Consider the following 21,939-nt stretch of genomic DNA (forward strand, 5'->3'; position numbering starts at 1 on the left):
CCCTTCTTAGAGGTAGGGAAACGGAAGCATAGGCCAGTGAACAGTATCAAAAGCATCCGGTCTAAGGGTAAGTATGTAAAAATAGGTGTAGAATTGACTACACTCAATTGCACTCCTACTCTTTGTCAATGTAAATCACTTTATTTACATTTAATCTGCACACACCACCAAAAGGTAGGAATCAGTGCCCCTGTCTTACAGGCAGGGAAACTGAGGGTCAAGGAGGTGACTTATATTGACTGTCCAAGGTCAGACACCTGGTAGGTGCCGGACGAGGATGGTACTGGGTGTGTCCAGACCTGATGTCCTCTACACTATGCTGCTGACCCAGGTTTCTTAACTTTTTTGCCCAGTTTAGAACCATTGAATGATGAATCCCCCTTTCCTAAAGTGTCCAAAACCTATGGAAATGGCCCATTTGGAGGCAGAGAAGATGTAAAAAAGGAGCCCAGATTACCTTATAATTTTCCCTAAGAGAAAAGCCATAACTAGCTTGTTGAAATACAATTCATACTTCAGATCTGATCTGTGAGTGACTTTCCAACATCCAGCCTCCAAAGAGCCACCGAGACTTCCTACCTGGATCTAGGAAGAGAGATAGAATCAACCCTGACTGACACATCACCTGAGGGAATAGGAAACAACTGCCCGAGAGCAGGGCAGCAGGCCCTGACTCTACTCTATGGCTCCAGCCTTTGGGAAAGTGAGTTCTCTTCCAGGCCTCACACCACTGAGCTGACTCAGAAGAAAGGGGTGCAGTGGCTTCATAGAAAGTTCTGCTTTGGAAACTGTTCTGCTTTAGGCTGTCAAATGAAAAGGCTGTTAATTGTTATTTGGATTCCGATTGAAACTGGACCCTTTGTCTCTGACTGTGGACCAGTTACAGTTTTGAACAAAGGGATCTTTTCTTTGGCCTGAAATGCCTCTGCCTGGGGAAGCCTGTGATTGACAAGTGATGGCAAAGTGCATCTGCCTTGAAATGCTTTGGGTTCTGCTAGACTCATTAATGCATCAGATAAAATAGTTCACATTCCAGGCAAAGCTGCCTTCTTCCTCTCCTTCACCCAGCACTCTGTGAAAAGAACACATTTGCATGTGTTTCTGTAAAAGACGGGTACACAAGCTGTGGGTGTATAGGTAGAGTGTTTGATGCCTTTAAAATTGTAATTGCTCTAGTTTTCCTGCAAACAAAGCTATAGAAAGAACCGTAGACCTGATACATGAGTCTCAGGAATACACGTGAAAACAATGGAATTTGGCCGGTTCATTGGAGATAGTATGGAATAATGGAGGAGAGCACTAGCTCGGTGACTTTAGGCAAATTGCTTTACCACTCAGCCTCATTTCCCCTTTCTGAAAGGTAGAAATAATATTATTTCCTCATAGAGAGCATGCCGAGGAATAAATACTCATGAGTTTGTGTGCACCAGTCTCTGTGCTTAGCTTAAGATAAGTGTTCAATGAATGTTAGTTCACTTCTTCCCTTCAGGCAGCCCCATGCCAAAAAGAAGGAGGTGCATTTTAGAAAAAAAGAAGTTAAATATTTTGTAAGCAAGTCTTTGCCATTTGGGGAACAGTCTGCTCCTGCCTGTTCCATGCAAGCAGGGAGAGCAGGATTTTGCCAACTTGAGAAATGTCCTCTACGTGAGGAAGAAGAATCTTGTTGTACCCTGGGCATATAGTTAACTGTGGTTTCAAGAAATACTTGGTGTGTACTGAGTAATTATAGGTTTCTCTCACTGACTCGGGACTAAATGTTCCTCCTAAATTTTGTTTTGAAAACTTCTGGCCATTTCAGCAGGGGTTTCCCTCTGCCTGTCTTATTCATTATTCAGTCATTTACTCTTTCATGTATTCATCGTCTGAGTTTGGCACAGGCATGTGAAGAACAATCCTGTCCCGCCAGGAGGGTCATTTCAAACAGAAGAAGTGTTCTTGTGCTCTGACTCCTCTCCAGAGAGGATCGGGAGACCCAGAGGACGTTGGTGTCAGTATGAGTCAGATCCAAGCAGAGACCAGATGACACACTCACACTGGATTAACTGGAGAAGAGTCCGATAAAGGATCTGTTTACAGAGGCGAGGGCAGGGTTGAGGGAAACCCCAGCCACCAGGCAGTACCATGAGTCTACTCACAGTCTAACTACCCCGAGGCTTCCAGGGGCCGGGGCGGGAGGTAACCGACTTGAGGCTGAGGGGCTGCGTGAAGAGGGGCTGCCTGACTGCGGATGAGCTCAGTCAAGGATGTGATCAGAGGGCAGGGGGCTTACAGGCATGGTCCATACAGGTCAGTGTCCCAGGACCCAGATCAGATAAACATGAAGAATTTGGGATTTTCCAGGCAAGAATACTGGAATGGGTTGCCATGCCCTTCTCCAGGGGATCTTCCAAACCCAGGGATCAAACCCTCGTCTCTTATGTCTCCTGCATTGGCAGGCAGGTTCTTTGCCACTAGCGCCACCTGGGAAGCCCAGTTTAGTGCTTTCTCCAAGCCGCAAACTCTTTTAAGTGCCTTACTTACAATATCACTTTTTATTTTTTAAGTATAGAAGTTGGGTCAATTCTCTATGAGAATGTTCCGAAACAGTATTAAAAATGCTCAAATAAGCCTGTAAATTCTCACAACAACTCTGTGAGATCAGTGGAATTTCAACCTCATTCTGCAGCTGGGAAAACAGGCACAGAGAGGTTAAATAACTCACCTAAGCTAAGGCACACAGCTAAGACAGCGAGGAAGCCAAAATTCAAACCCTGGCAGCCTGATTCCAGAGTACTTTGGGCTGCAACTGGAGAGCTGACAGGGGATCCACCCAGCTCCCTCTGAAGTCCCATTCCCGAGGACAGGGGCCATGAGCAGTTCTTTGCTCAGACCAGTGAGGCTTTAACAGGGAAAGCAAGGCTGGGAGGCAAGCAGCATGTGGGGTGATGTCATGTGATAAGTCCAAAGCCTGTGGGATGATCAAGATCACATTCCCATCCCCACGATCCCCAGACTCTGCAAAGGCTTGTCCTGCTCTCTCCAGATGTGGCCCACACAGCCCTCCCATGTGGCCTGGCATCTCTCCTGTCTTCTGGACCACTGATGGGCATCTTCCCCATTCTTCCCCCATTGGTCCACTTTCCAGCCCAGATGAAGTGCATCTAGAAGGCCTTCACCCCTCATTGAGATTCATCCTAACACCACCATTCTGAAAGGGGTTGTGTTGAGCCCTGCACGTACCCTTTCCCATTAAAATTCCAGCAAACCCGTTATTATCCCCATTTACACAGGGGGAAACTGAGGCTAAAAGTGTATGAATGATTTGCTAAAGAACACAGGGCTAGTGGAACCAGGTTGAGCTTTTCCCAGAGACTCCACCCCACCTTATCAGCAAAGTCTCCAGCACTGCCCCTGTGGATGGGGCTGGTATTCCTAAGTACCCTGAGATATGTGTGAGAATTCTGTCCCCTGTTCTCTTCATCAAGGGTAGCTGGGGAAGGGGCCCCAACCTTGGAGTGAGATGATGAGTTAGGAGATGGTGGGAGGGCAGAGGAGGCTATGTCCAGGAAGTCTTCCCCAGAAAAGACAGGAAGAAAAACAGTCTTTGGATAAACAATGTCTTGAGTAAAGGAAGATCTTACAGGTCTGGCCACAGAGCTTACCTCTGTGGAGTTTGCTGCCATCTCCTGATTATCAAAAATATTTATATTTTATGTATGTTTTTTTCATATGCGCACATAAAAAATACTAAGAATTCTAAATTATTCCTATTCATCTTAAGTCCGCTTTGAGCTAGGAGTGTTCCTCCCTACCTGGTGGACCCCTGCTCATCCTTCATATTCTTATTGAATCCTGAGCTCCACTGCTCTGACCCCCTTCCCCATCTCAAAAATTTATTCGTTCATCATATAAGCACTTACATATGCTCAATACCAGTCTCAATTCTAGGGATTCAGCAATGGACAAAATAAAGCCTCTGCCCTCATGGAGCTTGTGTTCTAGCAGACAAGACAGTAACCCAGAGAAGTAATAATACAGTGTTGGAGGGCATTGAGGAAGTTAAGGGGGATAAGGGATGTTGTGGGTGAGTTGTCATTTTAGTTCGGATGGCCAGGAAAGCCACAATGGGAAGACATGTTTGCACAGACTTGCAGGAAGGAGTTGCCCCAGGGACATCCTGAAGGAAGTGACCCAGACAGGAGGAACAGCACAGGCAAGGCCTGAAGCTGATTCAGGGAAGAGCAAGGTGACCGGATCCTGTGGCCTGGAGGAGAGGAGGAGCCAGGCAGAGTGGGAGAAGTGGCCCTGTCCTGGAGTGCCTTGTCAGCCTTGCTAAGGGCTTTGGCTTGCTCTCTGAGAGATGTAGGAGGCCCCCCCGAAGGTTCATCACAGCCTCCGTCACACTTCCCTTTCCTTAGTGCATCTCAGTTACAGACCCAGCCCCATACGAGGCCTCTATCTCTGTCTCATCCGTCTCCCCTTTGAAACCTGAGTAGCAGAGAAGTCGGATTCATCTCTGTCTACCATAGGCTCAGTAGAGCACTTCAGAAAAGTTTGTAGAAAACTACTTGAAATGGCAGGTAGCAGCTAGCAGAAGCCTAGAAACCCTAGGCCGAAAGGTCTCCTGAGTTGAGTAGGGGGCAGGGGTGGGGGGGTGAGGGTGGGTGTATGGGGGTGGTGGTGGTGTGTGTATTGGTTCCCAAGGGACCCTTGTCTACTGTACTGGCAGGCAGAGACAGGGAAATCCTTTAGAACCAAGTAATCCTAAAGAACTAGAAACTGCAGGGGGCAGGGAGGGAGCCCTGCCGCTGCCTTTACATCAGGTGTTTGTGCTGCCGGGGCTGCTGACTGGCTCCCCTGGCCCTGCTCCCTAACCAAGGTGTGGCCTTGTTCTGCGCAGGCATGCCTGTGGTCCTGTCGCAAGAGGTGGAGTCTGTTCTTGTGGGCGCTGCTGTTCTGGGGGCCTGTGCCTCGGGGGATTTCGCTTCTGTACAGGTATGTGAGGACCAAGGGGTGGGCCGTGGCCCCGCCCCTGTCTGGGGCTGTCCTTCCTCTTGACAGCAGCTCATGTCTTGCAAAACACACACAGGATATAATTAAGAAATGATAGGTTCCAGCCAGGGAAAGCACAAACACTTCTAGCCTCAGACGTATTTATTGCAGTTTTCATTTGAGTTGGCCTTCGTTACTGTCCGTCGTTCTGTTCTTCTGTTGGTTTTCTTTTTTTTTTCCCCTCCTCTAAAATTGCTCTTACATGATTTCATCTAAATTTCCCCATTTTTTTTCTTTTAGCAAGTGAAACAGGTAAGGTAGAAAACTTAAATTTTTCATGTGAATTTCTGATTTTTATTGGCTTCCTTCATCTCCATCCACCCACCACTTTTTAAATACCTCCAAGGCCTCTTTCAACAAGAGACACAAATGAAAACGTTAGTAAAAGGGAATTAAAAGAAAAAATAAGGAACAGAGATACAGGAAGAAGGAAACAACTTGCTGGTGATGATGGAGCACACGATTTGACTCGGAGCTTCCTGGCAGCCAAGACAAAAAAGAACACATGATAAGTTGCATAATTCTTCTTTTCAAAAAGAGGAAGCATATTAGTCTCTGTAGGAGACAAAGCTTTTCCTCCCACCAAATTGCAAAAGACATTTCACACGTGGGTTTTATGGAGAGATTTTGAGTTGTAAAATAATAAGGTTAACAATAGGTTTACAAAAAGGTAGAGAAACAGTATGGAGAAGGCCATGGCACCCCACTCCAGTACTCTTGCCTGGAAAATCCCATGGACGGAGGAGCCTGGTGGGCTGTAGTCCATGGGGTCACTAAGAGTCAGACACGACTGAGCGACTTCACTTTCATTTTTACTTTCATGCACTGGAGAAAGAAATGGCAACACACTCCAGTGTTCTTGCCTGGAGAATCCCAGGGACGGGGGAGCCTGGTGGGCTGCCATCTATGGGGTCGCACGGAGTCGGACACGACTGAAGCAACTTAGCAGCAGCAGCAGCAGAGAAACAGTATGGATTAGGGCTCAGAGCACAAGCTCTGGAGTCAGCCCTCACTTGACTTCCTACAAATTCTGTGATCTGCTCTCCACTCTGTTTATCTGTAATAATAATCAGGAGCACATGAGTTCTTTCTCTGAATCGGGAATGTACATTCAGTCCCACAACAGCTCTATTATCCCCCTTTTATAGTTGATGAGTCTGAGGCAAAAGAAGTTAAATAACTTGGCTTATGTTGAAACAGCTAGTAAATGCCAAAACCAAGAAGTCTGGCTCCAAAGTTGTAACTGAAAGTTGAAGAAGTATTTGTTCAGCTGAGCATGAGAGAGATTAAGTGACTTGCCCACGGTCTCAAGGTTGGGACTAGAAGCCAGGTTTTCCATTAGTAGCTCAGTAATGAAAGCTTTATTTATTGTAACCTTCTTTTGTACCAAGAACTATGCTAGATGCTTTTCATATAATCTTCCTGGTACCTCTCACAACCCTCATGGGCAACAGAGATCCAGAAAGATTACAGAATTTAAGGGTACATATTGGAAATGGTCACATGCAAGAGTCTCATTCCCACATTTTTGAAAGTGTAATGCCCTGCACCCTGTCCAAGCCTCTCAAGCTGATGCTTATGAAATATCTCTTCCAAAGAATTAAACTCATTCATGAATGCTTGTGGATTTTAACTAGAGTTTTTAAACAAAGATGGGAGAGTTGAATTTTCAACATTTTTCTCGATTTCCTGGTAAGTGTCAGAAACGTCACATGGAGGTATTTATTGTTGAAATGTCAGTGACTTATTTTAATGTGTTGATTGATGAAGATGTTCTCATAACTAGCTGCCTTGCCCTCCCTGGGATGAAGCATAATTGCTAAAACAAAGCAGTAGAGATGCTTACTAAGGTCCTGCATAGGTTAATTCGTATTATGAACTGGAAGTTTCTTTTCCCTTAAAATTCAAATATTGACTCCCTAATCCTGCAGCATGATGATATTTAGAGATGTGGCCTCTAGGAGGTAATTTGGATTAGGTGAGGTCATGAGGGTGGGACCTCTATGGTGAGATTAGTGCCCTTCTAAGAAGAGATACCAGACCTTGCTTTCTCTCTGCTATGTGAGGACACAGCCGAAAGGTAGCCATCTGCAAACCAGAACCAACCCTGCTGGCACCTTGATATTGGTGCCTTGAGAAAATAGATTTATGTTGTTTAAACACTCAATCTGGTATTTTGTGATGTCAGCCTGAGCAAATGAAGATACCTCATTTAATCTTGACAGTCTCTAGGTAGGGCTTTTTATTCCTGTGTTATATATGAAGAAAACCAGGCTCAGAGATGTTTTAAGAAATTTGCCCAAGGCTACAGTTAATAAGGGACAGAAGCAAAATTGAAATCAAGGTCTCTTGATTTCAATATATATCCTCTGCCGATTTTCATTCTGTTTTTATTTATATTTTTCTTTTTTCTTGAAAAATGTTTTTTGGCTTCTTAAATGTTCAAGGGTGAATTTTCTGAAAAGGAATGTCATTGGTCACAAGGAGATTGTCTGCAGTCGAAACAGAGTAGTATGACATGATCTGACTGTTCTGTGCGATTCTTCATACCATGACTTATAGCTCCTCATTGATATTTTAGTCATATTTGGAGTTTCTAACTCTGAGAAGATTCCATTCACATCTTCTCCTAGGTGAAAACTGAGCCTCATCCCACACTGACGTCTTCTTCACTACATAATATTCTCCCTTAGTCTTCTGGAACAGTATCTAAGATAAGGTAGATTGAATGTTGGAATCAGTGACTTGAGTAGCAACTGCAAGGCTTACCACATTTTAAAGACAAGCTCCCATCCCCTGTTCCACCCACAGAATTGAGTGCCTCTCCTGATCATTTTTAAGAGGAACTATAATCTAGTAAAGAAAGCCGATGGGTGCAAGAGACCTGAACCTTGCCTGTCATCACATGCCAGAGAGAGCCCATGTGGTCTTGACTTGTGTGTGTGGTTGTTGTACATCCTCAAACAGTGTAACTTGACCTCTCCAGGTGCTTGTTTCATTTGTTATTTCCTTTAAATAAAATGTTTAATTAAGAATTGCCACACCTGTGGAACTGCTGAGATAGCGCCTTTGAAAGCTTCAGTGACCTCCTTGAAGTTCAGTTCAGTCACGTCCAACTCTTTTGCGACCCCATGGCCTGCTGCACGCCAGGCCTCCCCGTCCATTACCAACTCCCAGAGTTTACACAAACTCATGTCCATTGAGTCAGTGATGCCATCCAACCAACTCATCGTCTGTCATCCCCTTTTTCTCTTGCCTTCAATCTTTCCTAGCATCAAGGTCTTTTCAAATGAGTCAGTTCTTCACATCCGGTGACCAAAATATTGGAGTTTCAGCTTCAGCATCAGTCGTTCCAATGAATCTTTAGGACTGATTTCCTTTAGGATTGACTGGTTGGTTCTCCTTGCAGTCCAAGGGACTCTCAAGAGCCTTCTCCAACACCACAGTTCAAAAGCATCACTTCTTCAATGGTCAACTTTCTTTATAGTCCAACTCTCACTACCATACATGACTACTGGAAAAACCATAGCTTTTACTAGACAGACCTTTGTTGACAAGGTAATGTCTCTGCTTTTTAGTATGCTATCTAGGTTGGTCATAACTTTTCTTCCAAGCATCTTTTAATTTCATGGCTTCAGTTACCATCTGCAGTGATTTGGGAAGCCCCCAAAATAAAGTCTGTCACGGTTTCCATTGTTTTGCTATCTATTTGCCATGAAGTGATGGGACTAGATGCCATGATCTTGGTTTTCTGAATGTTGAATTTTAAGCCAACTTTTTCACTCTCCTCTTTCACTTTCATTAAGAGGCTCTTTAGTTCTTTGCTTTCTGCCATAAGCATGGTGTCATCTGCATATCTGGTTATTGATATTTCTCCCAGCAATCTTGATTCCATGAACCTCCATGAAGCCCAGGTATAATTATCAACATTGTTATAATGATTATGTTTGGAAATGTAAATGCATGTACACCTGGATTCATTCATCTCTCTCTAAAGAAGAGATGCAAACCTCTGTGCCCCAGGTCTAGGGACCAGATCAGGACTCTGGCAGGCTGAGGTAAAACAGAATAACTTCCTCCCTGTGATTCATATTCTTCAACCTGAACTTCAGACTTCAAACCTGAACTTCATAGATCCTAACTTGATCTTCAGGATGCCTGCTACCCCTTCCTTTAAGAAGGCTGGGCAAAGCTTGCCAGCAACTCAGTGATTCCCGTGGGCCATGTGTTTTGTCTTCTCATAGGCTACACATATGGTAGTTGGATAAAGAATTTCACTTCTTATCTAGATGGGCTGACTTTGGTATACTCTGCCAGTGGCATCTCCTTCAGATGAAGGAAAGGATAAGAAGACTCCAAAAGACCTAGGCTATGTGCCTGGGGAGACAGGATTTCCCAAATTCTTAGGCCCATGAATGGATGACATCAGCCAGGAACAGAGTGCTATGCCTTCCTTTGCCAGTACAAACAGATCAGAAGAACTTAGAGTTGTGAATTTTACTTATAGCTGTTGCACACTTCTATATATTTCAATTCTGGGGAAAGTGTATCAGCTGGAGGGAAAGGGATAGTGGACGGAATTTTCTGATGGGTTATTAATGAGAGATTACTCAAGTTACAAGGTCCATTGCTATACAAATTTTGCAGCCCACTGACAGTTCCTGCTTCCACCCTTTGTTTATTTATCCATTCATATTCTCATCCTCAGAGTCTCCCTTTCTTCCCCTGCCCTTTTCTGTCCTCCCTTTAGACAGCTAAAGTCTTCCTCAGTTCAGTTCAGTCACTCAGTTGTGTCCAACTGTTAACAACCCTATGGACTGCAGCATGCCAGGCCTCCCTGTCCATCACCAACTCCTGGAGCTTGTTCAAACTCATGTCCATCAAGTCAATGATGCCATCCAACCATCTCATCCTCTGTGGTCCCCTTCTCCTCCTGGCTTCAGTCTTTGCCAGCATCAGGGTCTTTTCCAATGAGTCAGTTCTTCGCATCAGGTGGCCAAAGTATTGGAGCTTCAGCTTCAGCAACAGTCCAACCAATGAACATTCAGGGTTGATTTCCTTTAAGGTTGACTGGTTTGATTTCCTTATAGTCCAAGGGACTCTCAAGAGTCTTCTCCAACGCCACAATTCGGAAGCATCAACTCTTCAGCAGTCTTCCTACTCTTCCCTTTTCAAATTAGGGTCTCACAAAGGGTATTGATACAGTCATCCAGCCACATTAAACAATAGAATAATATCTTAAAGCAGGGGTCCCCAACCCCCAGCCTACAAACCCCCAGCCTTCCTCCCTCCTTATAGCCATAAAAACATGGAATCCAGGCAGTCTTGGCATCTATGATCTTTCTGTCTGACCTCTCCCCCATCCCTAGAAGGTCACCCACTGCTCCTCTGTCCATCAGTGCACTTCAAAGTGCTCCTCTCTAATTCTGAATGTCCTGGAATGCAAATAATCGTAATTAGAAGTTGGGAGCATCCCATAACAATTCTGTAGGCTCCTAGGTCCTGAAAAATTAACAAACTGGAAAAAATAACTTTATAAGCTATCAGCATGCTTCCATTTTCTAAGCACAGACAAGAGAGAAGCTCTGAGAAACGCAAAGGACAAATAAAACAAGAAACCGGGTTCACAATGCCATGAGAAAAACTCAGTCCAGTGGCAAAGAGGCAGAAATACAAAATGGCTTTCCACTTTCTGCTTCCTTCAGGCCTTCTGCAGAAGTCATTAGCTTCCTGTAATTTCTTATCTTATAAGGCAGCTTCCCCCCCCCAAAACTATTTATATAAAATAAGCTGTAATTCTAACAGTGCTATTTATCTTGACACCTGCCCTCCCCACCTCGGGGGAAGGGGGAAGCAGTAGAGAGAAGCCTCTAAAGCAAAAATCAGCAAAATGAGACGGTGACAGGAGATCAGAATGAATTCAGCCATCTTTCAGGGTAAGGAAAACAAGCCCTTGGAATCAACCAATTAATCAAAACCTCTTTTCCTCCCATGGTGTGAGGGCTGCTGCCTCTGTAAACCATTGACTCCATGCGTTCCCACCATCAGCTTTCCTTGTCACGTTCCAGACAGACTCCCGTGTCTCGCAGACCAATACGTGTAAGCGGCCAGTGGAGAGCAGTGATTACTCACCCTTTCTGTAATGTGTACCCGCAGGATAAACTATCCACACTGACCGCAGTGGTCTACCCTCAAGGTCAGTCCTTGCAAACACCCTCACTTCTTAGCCAAGGCCTCTCCTTCTTTCTGTTCTTTTTTGTGAGGTTTTACTTCATTTGGAGCCAGTTTATATTCATCAGCTATTATGTGCTTCAAAGCCTGTGGTTTTGTATGTGACACAATACGTCTCCAGTCTGTTTTATTTTGTGAGCGTCAACTTTCTGTGCTTTTTAGTTCTGTTTGGCTTTCTGTCACCATAAATACCAGTTTTACATTTTGCAAAGTAAAGTTGATTATCATGATCTTGCTTTCTGGAGGTTTGGAAGAACTGATATATTGATATAATGGATGTTCAGAAATATGAAACCATCCCATTTCTTGGTACATTCAATCTTAATTTGCTGAGTTTTTTCCTTTTTCTGGAATACCAGTAATAATTTGTGTTCATTGGGAAAAATAAGAAAATTCAGTGAAGCTGAAAGAAAAGTATGAAAACACTGATATTGCTGTCCTAAAACTATCACTATATTATATTCTGGTTTCTATCCTTTTAATCCTTTGGTCCCTATTTTTAAATTACTTTATACTTTTCTTGATTGCAGAAATGTATTCATACAATGCATATTGTTTTATAACCTTTCCCCCACCCCAAAATACATAATAAACATCTTTATTTATCATTTTTATAGGCTGTATAATTTTCTGCCCCATAGAAAATGCCATGACTTTTTTTTCCAGTCCTCTAGTTTTGAATATTTAGGTTGTCTCTGCTGCGATTCATGGGGTCGCAGAGTTGGACACGACTGAGCAACTGAACTGAACTGAACTGAACTGTTGTTTTAAGGAACGTTGCAACTAATAACATCTCTGTAGCTAAAATTTGCCCACACCCTAAATTATGTCCAGAAATTAAATTATGGAAGTATAGTTGTCTAGTCAAAGAGTTTGCCCAAGCTTTAGGATTTTGATACATATTAGCACTTTATACTCCCACCAATAGTGGGTGAAATTTCAGGGCTCACATTTCTTGTGTGTAAGGAGTCTTTTGCTGTGAATTTTAGTTTCATTTGGTTTTCATTCCCAGGCCTCTTAAAATCCTGTTCATTTCACATATGGTCCTGATACTGTCAGCTTTCTTTAGTAGCCTTTTGCCCTTTGCTGTATAAGCATATGCTTCAAGAGCTATGAGATTCTGGTTTCTTATTAAGTAGATTCAGGTCTCTGATTGGATTTTCAATGTCCTATCCCATATGGGAGTGCCTCAGAAAATCAACAGAAAATCCTGGAATGGTAATTAATTTAAAGAAGGATTAAATTAAGAATGTGACATTACCCTTAACATTCTCTATACTTATTACCATACCTGGTTAACAGTACGTTCTTATATGTTTTGAAAATTGCTCCTACTCAAAAACAAAAACAAAAACAAAAAACAACCAACAACAAATTCAGGTCCTGATTAATTACATATCTCTTACTCTAATCCAGTTTGGAAAATGGCATCATGGGTATAAAAGTCAAAAATTAGGGACTTCCCCAGTGGTTAAGATTCTGTGCTACCACTTCAGGGGGACATGGGTTCGATCCCTGGTTGGGAAACTAAGATCCCCTACTGAGTAAAAAAATAGATAACTAATGAAGACTTCCTGTATAGCACAAGGACCTCTACTCAATGCTCTGTGGTGACCTAAATGGGAAGGAAATCTAAAATAGCATATATGTATACATATAACTGATTCACTTTGCTGTACAGCAGAAACTTTAACACAGCATTGTAAAGTAACTATCAGTTCAGTTCAGTTCAGTCGCTCAGTCGTGTCCGACTCTTTGCGACCCCATGAATCACAGCACGCCAGGCCTCCCTGTCCATCCCCAACTCCCGGAGTTCATTCAAACTCACGTCCATCGAGTCAGTGATGCCATCCAGCCATCTCATCCTCTGTCGTCCCCTTCTCCTCCTGCCCCCAATCCCTTCCAGCACCAGGGTCTTTTCCAATGAGTAAACTCTTCACATGAGGTGGCCAAAGTACTGGAGTTTCAGTGAGGCATGGAGAGGTCATATAACCTTGTTCTTTTCGTTCCATCAAACCATGCTTTTCATATCTGTTGCCTGGAAAAAGCAGAGATCACAATGTGGCAGCTGAGCCGCCCTTCTAGGGTGGAAGGGATAATAGAATATATCAGCACCCATGTTTATCATTGCTACTTTGTTGATTATGACTTGTAGAAATAAATACCCTCTTTGGTTTGGAAGTTTTCTACTTCTTTTGTTTGGAGAAGGCTTCATACCATGTTCCCAGTAGTGTTTTATCTTTTTGTATTTAATCATAACCTGTCCATTTACTTTTTATAGAGTTAGATATAAAAAAGCACTTAACTAATTAAGAACTTTAGTTAAAAGACAGTTTTTATAGTATTGTTATTAACACAGAGGTTTAGGCTAACAAACATTTTTTTCAAATATCTCCTTCCTCCTGCAGTTTTTACTCAGGAACTTAAGAATTGGGCCTTTATAAAAGCAAACAATAGCCAAATATCTACTGAGTCCTTTAGTTTCTAAGGAGGATTTCAGGACTGTAATTCTAAAATAAAGTTTACCTAGTTCTCTTTGACTTAATTTTGTTCAAGACAACATTTTATACTGGTACAAATCTGAAAAAATATGTTAGATTATTTTGTAGAAATGAATATCTATACATACTTAATTCCTCATTCTAATTATCATTTATGCTTTTGCTTTTTATGGTGAATTTCCTTGTTGGGATAAATTAGAAATGAATAAGTTGGGCTCTTTTCTCTTTAGGATGTTAGGAATAGAAGATCTGTGCAATATAAACTTAATATTCAACACAGTAAATTAAGCTATGCTGCTGCTAAGTCGCTTCAGTCGTGTCTGACTCTGTGCGACCCCAGAGATGGCAGCCCATCAGGCTCCCCCATCCCTGGGATTCTCCAGGTAAGAACACTGGAGTGGGTTGCCATTTCCTTCTCCAATGCATGAAAGTGAAAAGTGAAAGTGAAGTCGCTCAGTCATGTCCAACCCTCAGCAACCCCATGGACTGCAGCCCACCAGGCTTCTCCATCCATGGGATTTTCCAGGCAAGAGTACTGGAGTGGGTTGCCATTGCCTTCTCCAAATTAAGCTATAGAAGCAAGCAAATAAGACATTAGGGAAGGTAAGACCTTTAGTTAAATCAGGAATTGTCTGTAGTTGGGGAAGTTTCTTAAAAATGCCTATTCATGCACACACATAAATGCACACATAGATACCACTGGACAAAGATTGATTCAGAGCCATGGAATATTTAGAGGTCTTTCTGAAATCTATGAAAGACTTCTGATTTCATCACTGAGGCAAATGATCAAGATGTATGTGAGAGAAAAATATCATTATTACAGTTACTTATTGGAAATGTTTGCTACTTTGCAGTGAGCCATAAAGTACTATGGGTACAGAAACTTGGATGTCATCTCTCTAATCATATACATATCAAAGAAAGTTGAACACCTAACAATTTAATATCATGTTAAAAGTTATTCATAAGGAAATTTCCTATACTAGTATCATCATAAATTTTACAAATGAAGAAACAGGGTAGAAGGTTTAAGTGACTTGCAAAAGTCAAAGGCTAGAAATGGTGGGAGCCAGAATCCAAGGCCTAGGCTAGAATTCCAAAGCTGAAGATTGTTCAACTTAGTCATACTTGGAAGTAGACTCCTGTGGGGCTGAGTGTGATTACCATTGGTTTTTTTTTTTAATTTTTTAAAATTTATTTTATTGAAGTATAGCAGATTTACAGTATTGTGTTATTTTCTGCTGTGCAACAAAATGATTCAGTTATACCCTCTTTTTCATATTCTTTTCCATTATGGTTTATCACAGGATATTGAATATCATTTCCTCGGCTATCCAGGACCTTGTTGTTTATCCATCCTGTTTATTTTGCATCCTGTGTAGTCTGCATCTGCTAATCCCAAACTCCCAATCCATCCCTGCCTCACTCCGCCTCCCCCTTGGCAACCACAAATATGTTCTCTGTATCTGTGAGTCTGCTTCTCTAGACAACTAGAATTTGAATATACATTAAAATGTCACTGTGTTAGTCAAGGTCTTCACAGAAGATACCCTCAAATGGATAGTTGTAGGGAGTTTAGTAGAGGGACTGTTTACAGACTGTAGGCTGGCTCTGGAGAAATCGCAAGGGACGATGTAGTACGCTGGAATCTGTAAGAGCTGGACCTTAAGAGCTGAAGGGGAAACACAGTTCCTAGAACATCTGAATCCCAGAAGAGAGGACTATATGGAGGCTACCAAGTCAGATGTCTTGCCAGTGACCTTGGAAGTGAAGAGCTGGATTATTGACCCCTTTCTCTTCCCTCTCACTGATTGACTGTCAGGCTTCCATTGGGTGGAGTCAAAGTCAGAGGTCAAGGAAGCTCATTGATATGGCCCATACACATGAGCCTGGCTCAGCCCAGAGGAGGGTGGGAGAGAGTGTTCAGGAGCATGTACTGCCATCCAGACTGGGCTGGGCAGGTCTGTCTGCAGACCAGAGGCCAATCTGTGAATGGTTTGTTACAGATTTGCAATGAGAAGAAGCACTTACATCAGAATGTAACTCAATTATGACATTTTGTTCATATCACAGTGTTCTCAATGAAAGAATCAGTGTGTTTGTTTACTTTCTGCTGCAACTCTTTTTGTCATTATGTCATGGACAGCCCCTTTAAGTAGCACTGATCAAATCTGCCAGCTCTGCAGATGACAGAGAGAACCCCCTTATATCTGCCTTTATTTTCCTCCCTTGCTGCTGCTAAGTCACTTCAGGCGTGTCCGACTCTGTGTGACCCCATAGATGGCAGCCCACCAGGCTCCCCCGTCCCTGGGATTCTCCAGGCAAGAACACTGGAGTGGGTTGCCATTTCCTTCTCCAATGCATGAAAGTGAAAAGTGAAAGTGAAGTCGCTCAGTTGTGTCCGACTCTTACCGACCCCATGGACTGCAGCCTACCAGGCTCCTCCATCCATGGGATTTTCCAGGCAGGAGTACTGGAGTGGGGTGCCATTGCCTTCTCCCTTTCCTCCCTTACCTTCCACTAAAGATAGGAAAACTGTCTGTGCTTCTTCTGAGATGGGCAGTGTGCTAAGGTACTGGGGATGGCATTTATTTCTTGAAAGTAGGCGATTCACCTCACCATTACACATAGGAAACTGAGGCTCAGAAATTTTAAATACATCATCCAACAAGTAAGCAGAGGTGGTGATCAAATCCAGAGCTGACTCCAGAACCTATGCTCTTCCTATGGGCTGCCCTAGGGCCATGCTTAAAATTATCTGACATTAATACTTAGGAAACAATGCAGAATTCTGGTGGGACTGCCTTGTTTGGAGGCCCAGAGCCGTGTTCTGGTGTCAGTAACAACCAAGTCATGGTTTCTGGGAATAGACACACCCCAACTCCCAAAAAATAGAACCATTTATGGATCCCATGTCACTCAGCTTTATAAGGCCTTTCCCAGCCCAGCCAGCCAGATCAGAAGGTGAAGTCAGTTTGTTTCTAAAGACCTCTTGTCTGTTTCTATCTCTTTTTCAATCTGGGAGGTTGGAAAGAAGATGAGGAGAAAGAATTCATGAGAGGGATACATTTCCTTAGAAATGTTATTAATTGGCTGGGCAAAACAAGAGAAAGAAATAAAATAGCTGCTCCTTACTAAGTAAAGGCATCTCATTCCCTTATCTCATTAAAAATTAAAAGCACTCTAGGTTTAAGTAGGGTAAATTAGTAATTAAGTGCTATATAATCAACTTGTGTAAACATAATATTGAAGGGGAGGCCAAATTAATCACTCTGCTGGCTTGTTTTTGCCCCCATTAATGCACCTCTTACTTGGGTCCTTCCTGTGATGTCAGGATGCATTTTCTGCTCTCCCTCCGCTGCTGGAGATAGAGTGGGCTGCGATAGCTGGGCTGACAGGTAACAGTGGGCTGGATCTGGAAAAGGCCTGTGTCTGGGCCTGATTCAACTAGGTACTGAGGCTCCCTGCTTTGTTGTTTGACCCAGAGCTCATCAGAGAAAGGCTGCCAGGTGTCAGGGACAGTCCTAGATGGTCGCAGGACAAAGAAGAGTTAAACACATCTCAGGACCCATGGGGTTCCAACCTCGGAGGGAGAAGATGGACACAGGCAGATAGATACAGTTATGAAAAAGTCAGCACGAAGTGTAACAGCAAGGATCAGTGGGCCTTGGCTTGGGCTCCAATCATAACTCTGCCACTTACCTTGGGTGACTTCCTTAATTTCTCTGTGCCTCAGAGCCCTCATCTGTAAGCCTAACCATAATATCTGCATCAGGATATGCTATCTCACAGCTTGTGTTGTAAGAGGCAAACACATGAGTACCTGTAGGGTAGAACGGGCCTTCCAGGTGGCTCAGTGGTAAGGAATCCATCTGCCAAGGCAGGAGATGTGGATTTGATCCCTGGGTTGGGAAGATCCCCTGGAGAAGGAAATGGCAACCCACTCCAGTATGCTTGCCTGGGAAATCCTATGGTCAGAGGAGCCTGGTGTGCTACCGTCCATGGAGTCACAGAAGAGTCGGTCACTACTTAGCAACTAAACAACAAAGTAGAATCCTGTCTATTTAATGTTGGCTATTGCTTAACTACACTTGCTCTACAATGGCTAATGGAGCACCACGGATGGAGTGTCTCCCATTGCCTTAGGGCTATGAGTGTCCTTCTGAGAAGGGGACATTTGAACCTGGCCATAGAGCATTAGTTACTCCAGAACTGGAACTCTGGAGGGGCATGTGACACAGGCTGGCTTTTAATCTTTGCATTGGAGTCCCTTCTCTGGAAGCAGAGGAAGGAGCATATGTTTCAGACCTGCACAAATCTTTCTCCATTTCAATTCCACACAATAAATAGTAATAACTGATGGAGTTCAGTTGTGTTCTGGCAACTGCCTGCCAAGTCTGGGAAGTGGAAGAGGGCAAATGAGCTACAGCTGTTGTGGGCAAGATAAGAGGAAATCAAATGGGGCAGTAAACAGTCTAAGTCACCTTATTCCACTCAAGGTGATGGCATCTCCTTGACTTGCTAGCTGGGTGAACCATCCTGACGGGCAAGTTTCTCTCAGCCTCTGTGCCATATTAACTGACCCCACAGAATAACTGCAAATATTCTGTGAATGAAAGCACATTTAGCACAATACTCAGCGTACACAAAAGTACTGTTGTTTCCTGTATTGATTTAATCTTTACCTAAAACCCAGTAAAGTAGGTAGTAACATCATCCCACTTTATAAAGCAGGAAATGGAGGCATCAAGATGCTGATGAGCTCCTAAGGTCACATGGATGGCTGGTACAGGGAGGAGGGTTCCTGTTTAGCTGTCTAACTCTAGGCTTACCCTCTGCATCTCCCTTGCTGCCCAGTGCTTCAGAGAGCACCTGGAGCTCAATTTACATATTATATGCTAGAAGTAGGGAAGATGTCACTTGATTATGTCCAGGCCCCTCACTTGCTAATGAGGAAGAAATCTTTTCTCCTGCTTGAAGAAACAACAGGATTCCCTTTAACAGATGGGGCAGGCCAAAGAGACTCACCCGAAATGATCATCCCTCGGATGCAATGAATGCAGCTACTTACACTCATCTTGGCAGTTTTGCTTTGGGAAGAAATCAGTTTATTTATCATTCATACTCCTCTTCCAAAAAGGATTTGAGCAAGCTTATAATAAAGGGCTAAGGAGAATAAAACTAAGCAAAATAAGACACAAGTTAGAAGCTATGTAGAAAGAGAATACCCCAACTACGTAGACTAGTGGATTCTCAAATATATATACCTTCAGGTGCCAATTAGTCTGTATAAGCTTGGGACAATATCAGCAAAGGCCAGGATGATTTCTTATGCAGGTTGGAGAATGTATACTCTTGCCTAAGGACATTGACATTCAGGTTGTTTCAACCCTGCTTTGGTGAGTGCCAGACCAAGCAGATTTATGGGGCAGATTTGGCCTGTGGGTCTCTGACCCTGAGATAAGGGGATTACTTGGAGCTTCCTAGCAGCCAGCATAGAACTGGGAAATAGGTCAAGTCAGATAGTGTCCACGGAGTCAAGGAAGTATACACCCATTCTCCAAAAGAGACTATGCCTTCCCTGCTATCAAATTCTAAAGTTGCCATTTCTTTAAAAACAGACTGAGAATTCCTTCTATGAAACTTTACAGAAGCAGCAGAAGAATTCATCCTATATTAAGTTGTTAAGAGTCCAGAGCAGAACATTAAAACTTGACTTAAACTTAAGAATTGCCCAGGTTTATAAACTTTGTGGAGCTGTCGCTTGACCCAAGGGTAAAACTGAGAATACCCAGCATGGTAGATGGATGGCATGTCCCTTAGCCCTCTTCCCTGAATATTCCTTCCCTCAGCCAGCTTCACAAACAAAGCTGTGTCACTGACCTAGGAGTGTCTTAGAAGACCTCAGTACTAAAGCTTTTTACCAGCCTGGCATCAGGGACGTGCTAAAATGAAGCACCCATCAATCGAGAAGGGCAACAGATGTTGAAGCCTATCGGATGTCAGTAAACAGCAAGCCTACAGAGGCCAGTGAACTTGGCATCCTCCTAGCAAAATTACACTGTTGCCTTCAGGAGGGAACGCCATGGACTTTTATAAGCTGCATTAGGTGATATATTTTTTCTTAACCTCTATTTGTTTTTAAAGGGCAGATTTAATGTTCACAGAGTGTTCTAGGCTTTCAGCCCTAGAAGTGTAGGTCTTCAAAATATCCTCCCAGTAATTATGAGACGTTTCATGTTCAGCTTATCTTTTTACTAGTACCCTCCCTTTTACTGTTAGAAGTATGATTCATATTATAAGCAATAAATAGGACCATAGTTAAGAGCACAGACTCAGATGTCACCGAAGTCTGGGCTCCAGTCCTGAGTTCAGATGCTAAAGCTGTACGTTAGGTCCATCCCTTTACCTCTCCTGTCTAAACTGGTGTTCTTATGGTACAAATGAGACTGTCAAGGGCGCCTGCCTCAATAAGAGTGCCGTGAAGATTAAATGAGATAATATGTAGAAAGTATTTAGCAGTTACTGGTATGAATAAACTTTCAGTGAGAATTCTACAAAGTTAGAGAATATTTATGATACCTGTCCTTATTAGCTGACTGTAAATTACACGTGGTTGTAGCTCTTTAGGTACATTATTAAAGCACGGCTGGGCCACTCATTTACCTCCTGTTTACTCTCAGGTAGCTTTTTACTACCTGTGCGTTACATTTCCTGGACTCTCTTGCAACTGGCCGTTAAGTAGTATTTAGCACTGTTTTGGGTTTAGTTTTAGTATTTGGTTAATGGGAGATACTGATGGAGATTGGTATACAGGAAACAGGGAGAAGTCAGGTCATTGCTCTCTCTTACTTCAGCAGCAGCTGCTGCATCTCCTTTGTGATTCCAGCTTCCAGCCTTCCCCTCAGGTCCCAGTGCTGAGCACTCAGCCCTTTGTTGGTTTCAGCTCCAGCCTGACATCCCCAGCCCCTATCTCTGGTCACACTACTGCCTCCCATCACTGGGAGGAGTAGCAGCTCTCTGCCATCCCTGATCTCTGAGTTCCTTCGGCATCATCAGTTTGGCTTCTAAGTTTCTTCTGTCATCAGTGAAAACAATTCCTTGCACTCCTTTCTGTTAAATGACCTAGAGTGGCTTCGCGTCTCCTGACTGCACTCTAATGATACAGTTGCTTTTAAATATTAAAAGGGAAGTCAGTCCTTACGGTGAATCCACTTCCCCTTCTCTCTGCCTGTTGGAATGGGCTAGGCCTGTGGGAGGAGGGGTGGCTGGTTCTCATGAAGAACAGTTCACTTTGACGAAGTAACGCCAACAGAGAAGAAATTGACCTTAGCAACTCTAGTGAATACCTAGCTCTGAATAATCGAACTCTGAGTCAGGCATTGAGGACAGTGGCTGTGCACAGCTTACCACTTCCATCAGGAGACATGGCTGGATTACAGGTCAGAACCAGGTGCAGGTCAAGGGAGTGTCTAGTCGAAAAGAATAGAAACTCCTCTTTCTTGAACCAGAACTCTGGACCATTCTAAGTGAGTCATTATATTACATGTGTGATTATTTTCATCACTCAAATGAGGAAATAAGAGACTCAGAAGGGACAAGCAATTTGCCCAGCATCCTGTAGCTATTAAGTAATGGTGTTAGTTTAAGTCTGTATGTCTCGGAGCTCATGTTTATTGAGACATACCGTTTACTCAAGGTTTTCCAAACTTTCTTCCTGTTTCAAAGCAAATTATAAGAAAGCTACTTACAAAACTCATATTTCTCTGGTCTTGTAGACATTCCCTTGCAGAATCAATAATTAGCCTTTTCTCCCCTAATTCTCACAATAGATTTATATGTAAATGTTCTTGCCTTCAGTTTTACAAATGAGAAAACAGAAAGCAAAAAGAACTTACCCAAGGTCACACCAGGTGTTAATATTCAAGCTGAAATTTGAATACAGATTTTCCTGTCCCCAAGCAAACACTGTTTCTACTGGTGACGTCAAAGCACTGGATTATGTGATAGAAGGCCAAACGTTTTACAGTTTTAAAAAAGAAAAAGGGGAAAAACAAGGCCAGGTTCCCCACCTTCAAGGAGCTGACAGGCTAGAAAAATAAAAATGAAGCAACCTGAAACCAGAGAGTGCTGTTACATAATCTACTCCCTGGTAACAGCTACAGGCAGGAAA

The 21,939-nt window shown here is 43.1% G+C and overlaps 1 protein-coding gene across 4 annotated transcripts in view; it reads left to right on the forward strand.

Annotated features, from left to right (window-relative positions):
- Positions 1-21,939, forward strand: part of FGGY (FGGY carbohydrate kinase domain containing) — a 502,898-nt gene that overhangs the window by 407,334 nt on the left and 73,625 nt on the right. For all 4 annotated transcript variants that reach the window (XM_013962793.2, XM_018044764.1, XM_013962794.2 and 1 more), the window contains one exon: positions 4,880-4,974. In XM_013962793.2, coding sequence (XP_013818247.2) covers positions 4,880-4,974 — 95 coding nt within the window. The remainder of the gene's footprint in view (positions 1-4,879; positions 4,975-21,939) is intronic.

Source organism: Capra hircus, chromosome 3 (genome assembly GCF_001704415.2).
Source record: "Capra hircus breed San Clemente chromosome 3, ASM170441v1, whole genome shotgun sequence".
Lineage (NCBI taxonomy): Eukaryota > Metazoa > Chordata > Mammalia > Artiodactyla > Bovidae > Capra > Capra hircus.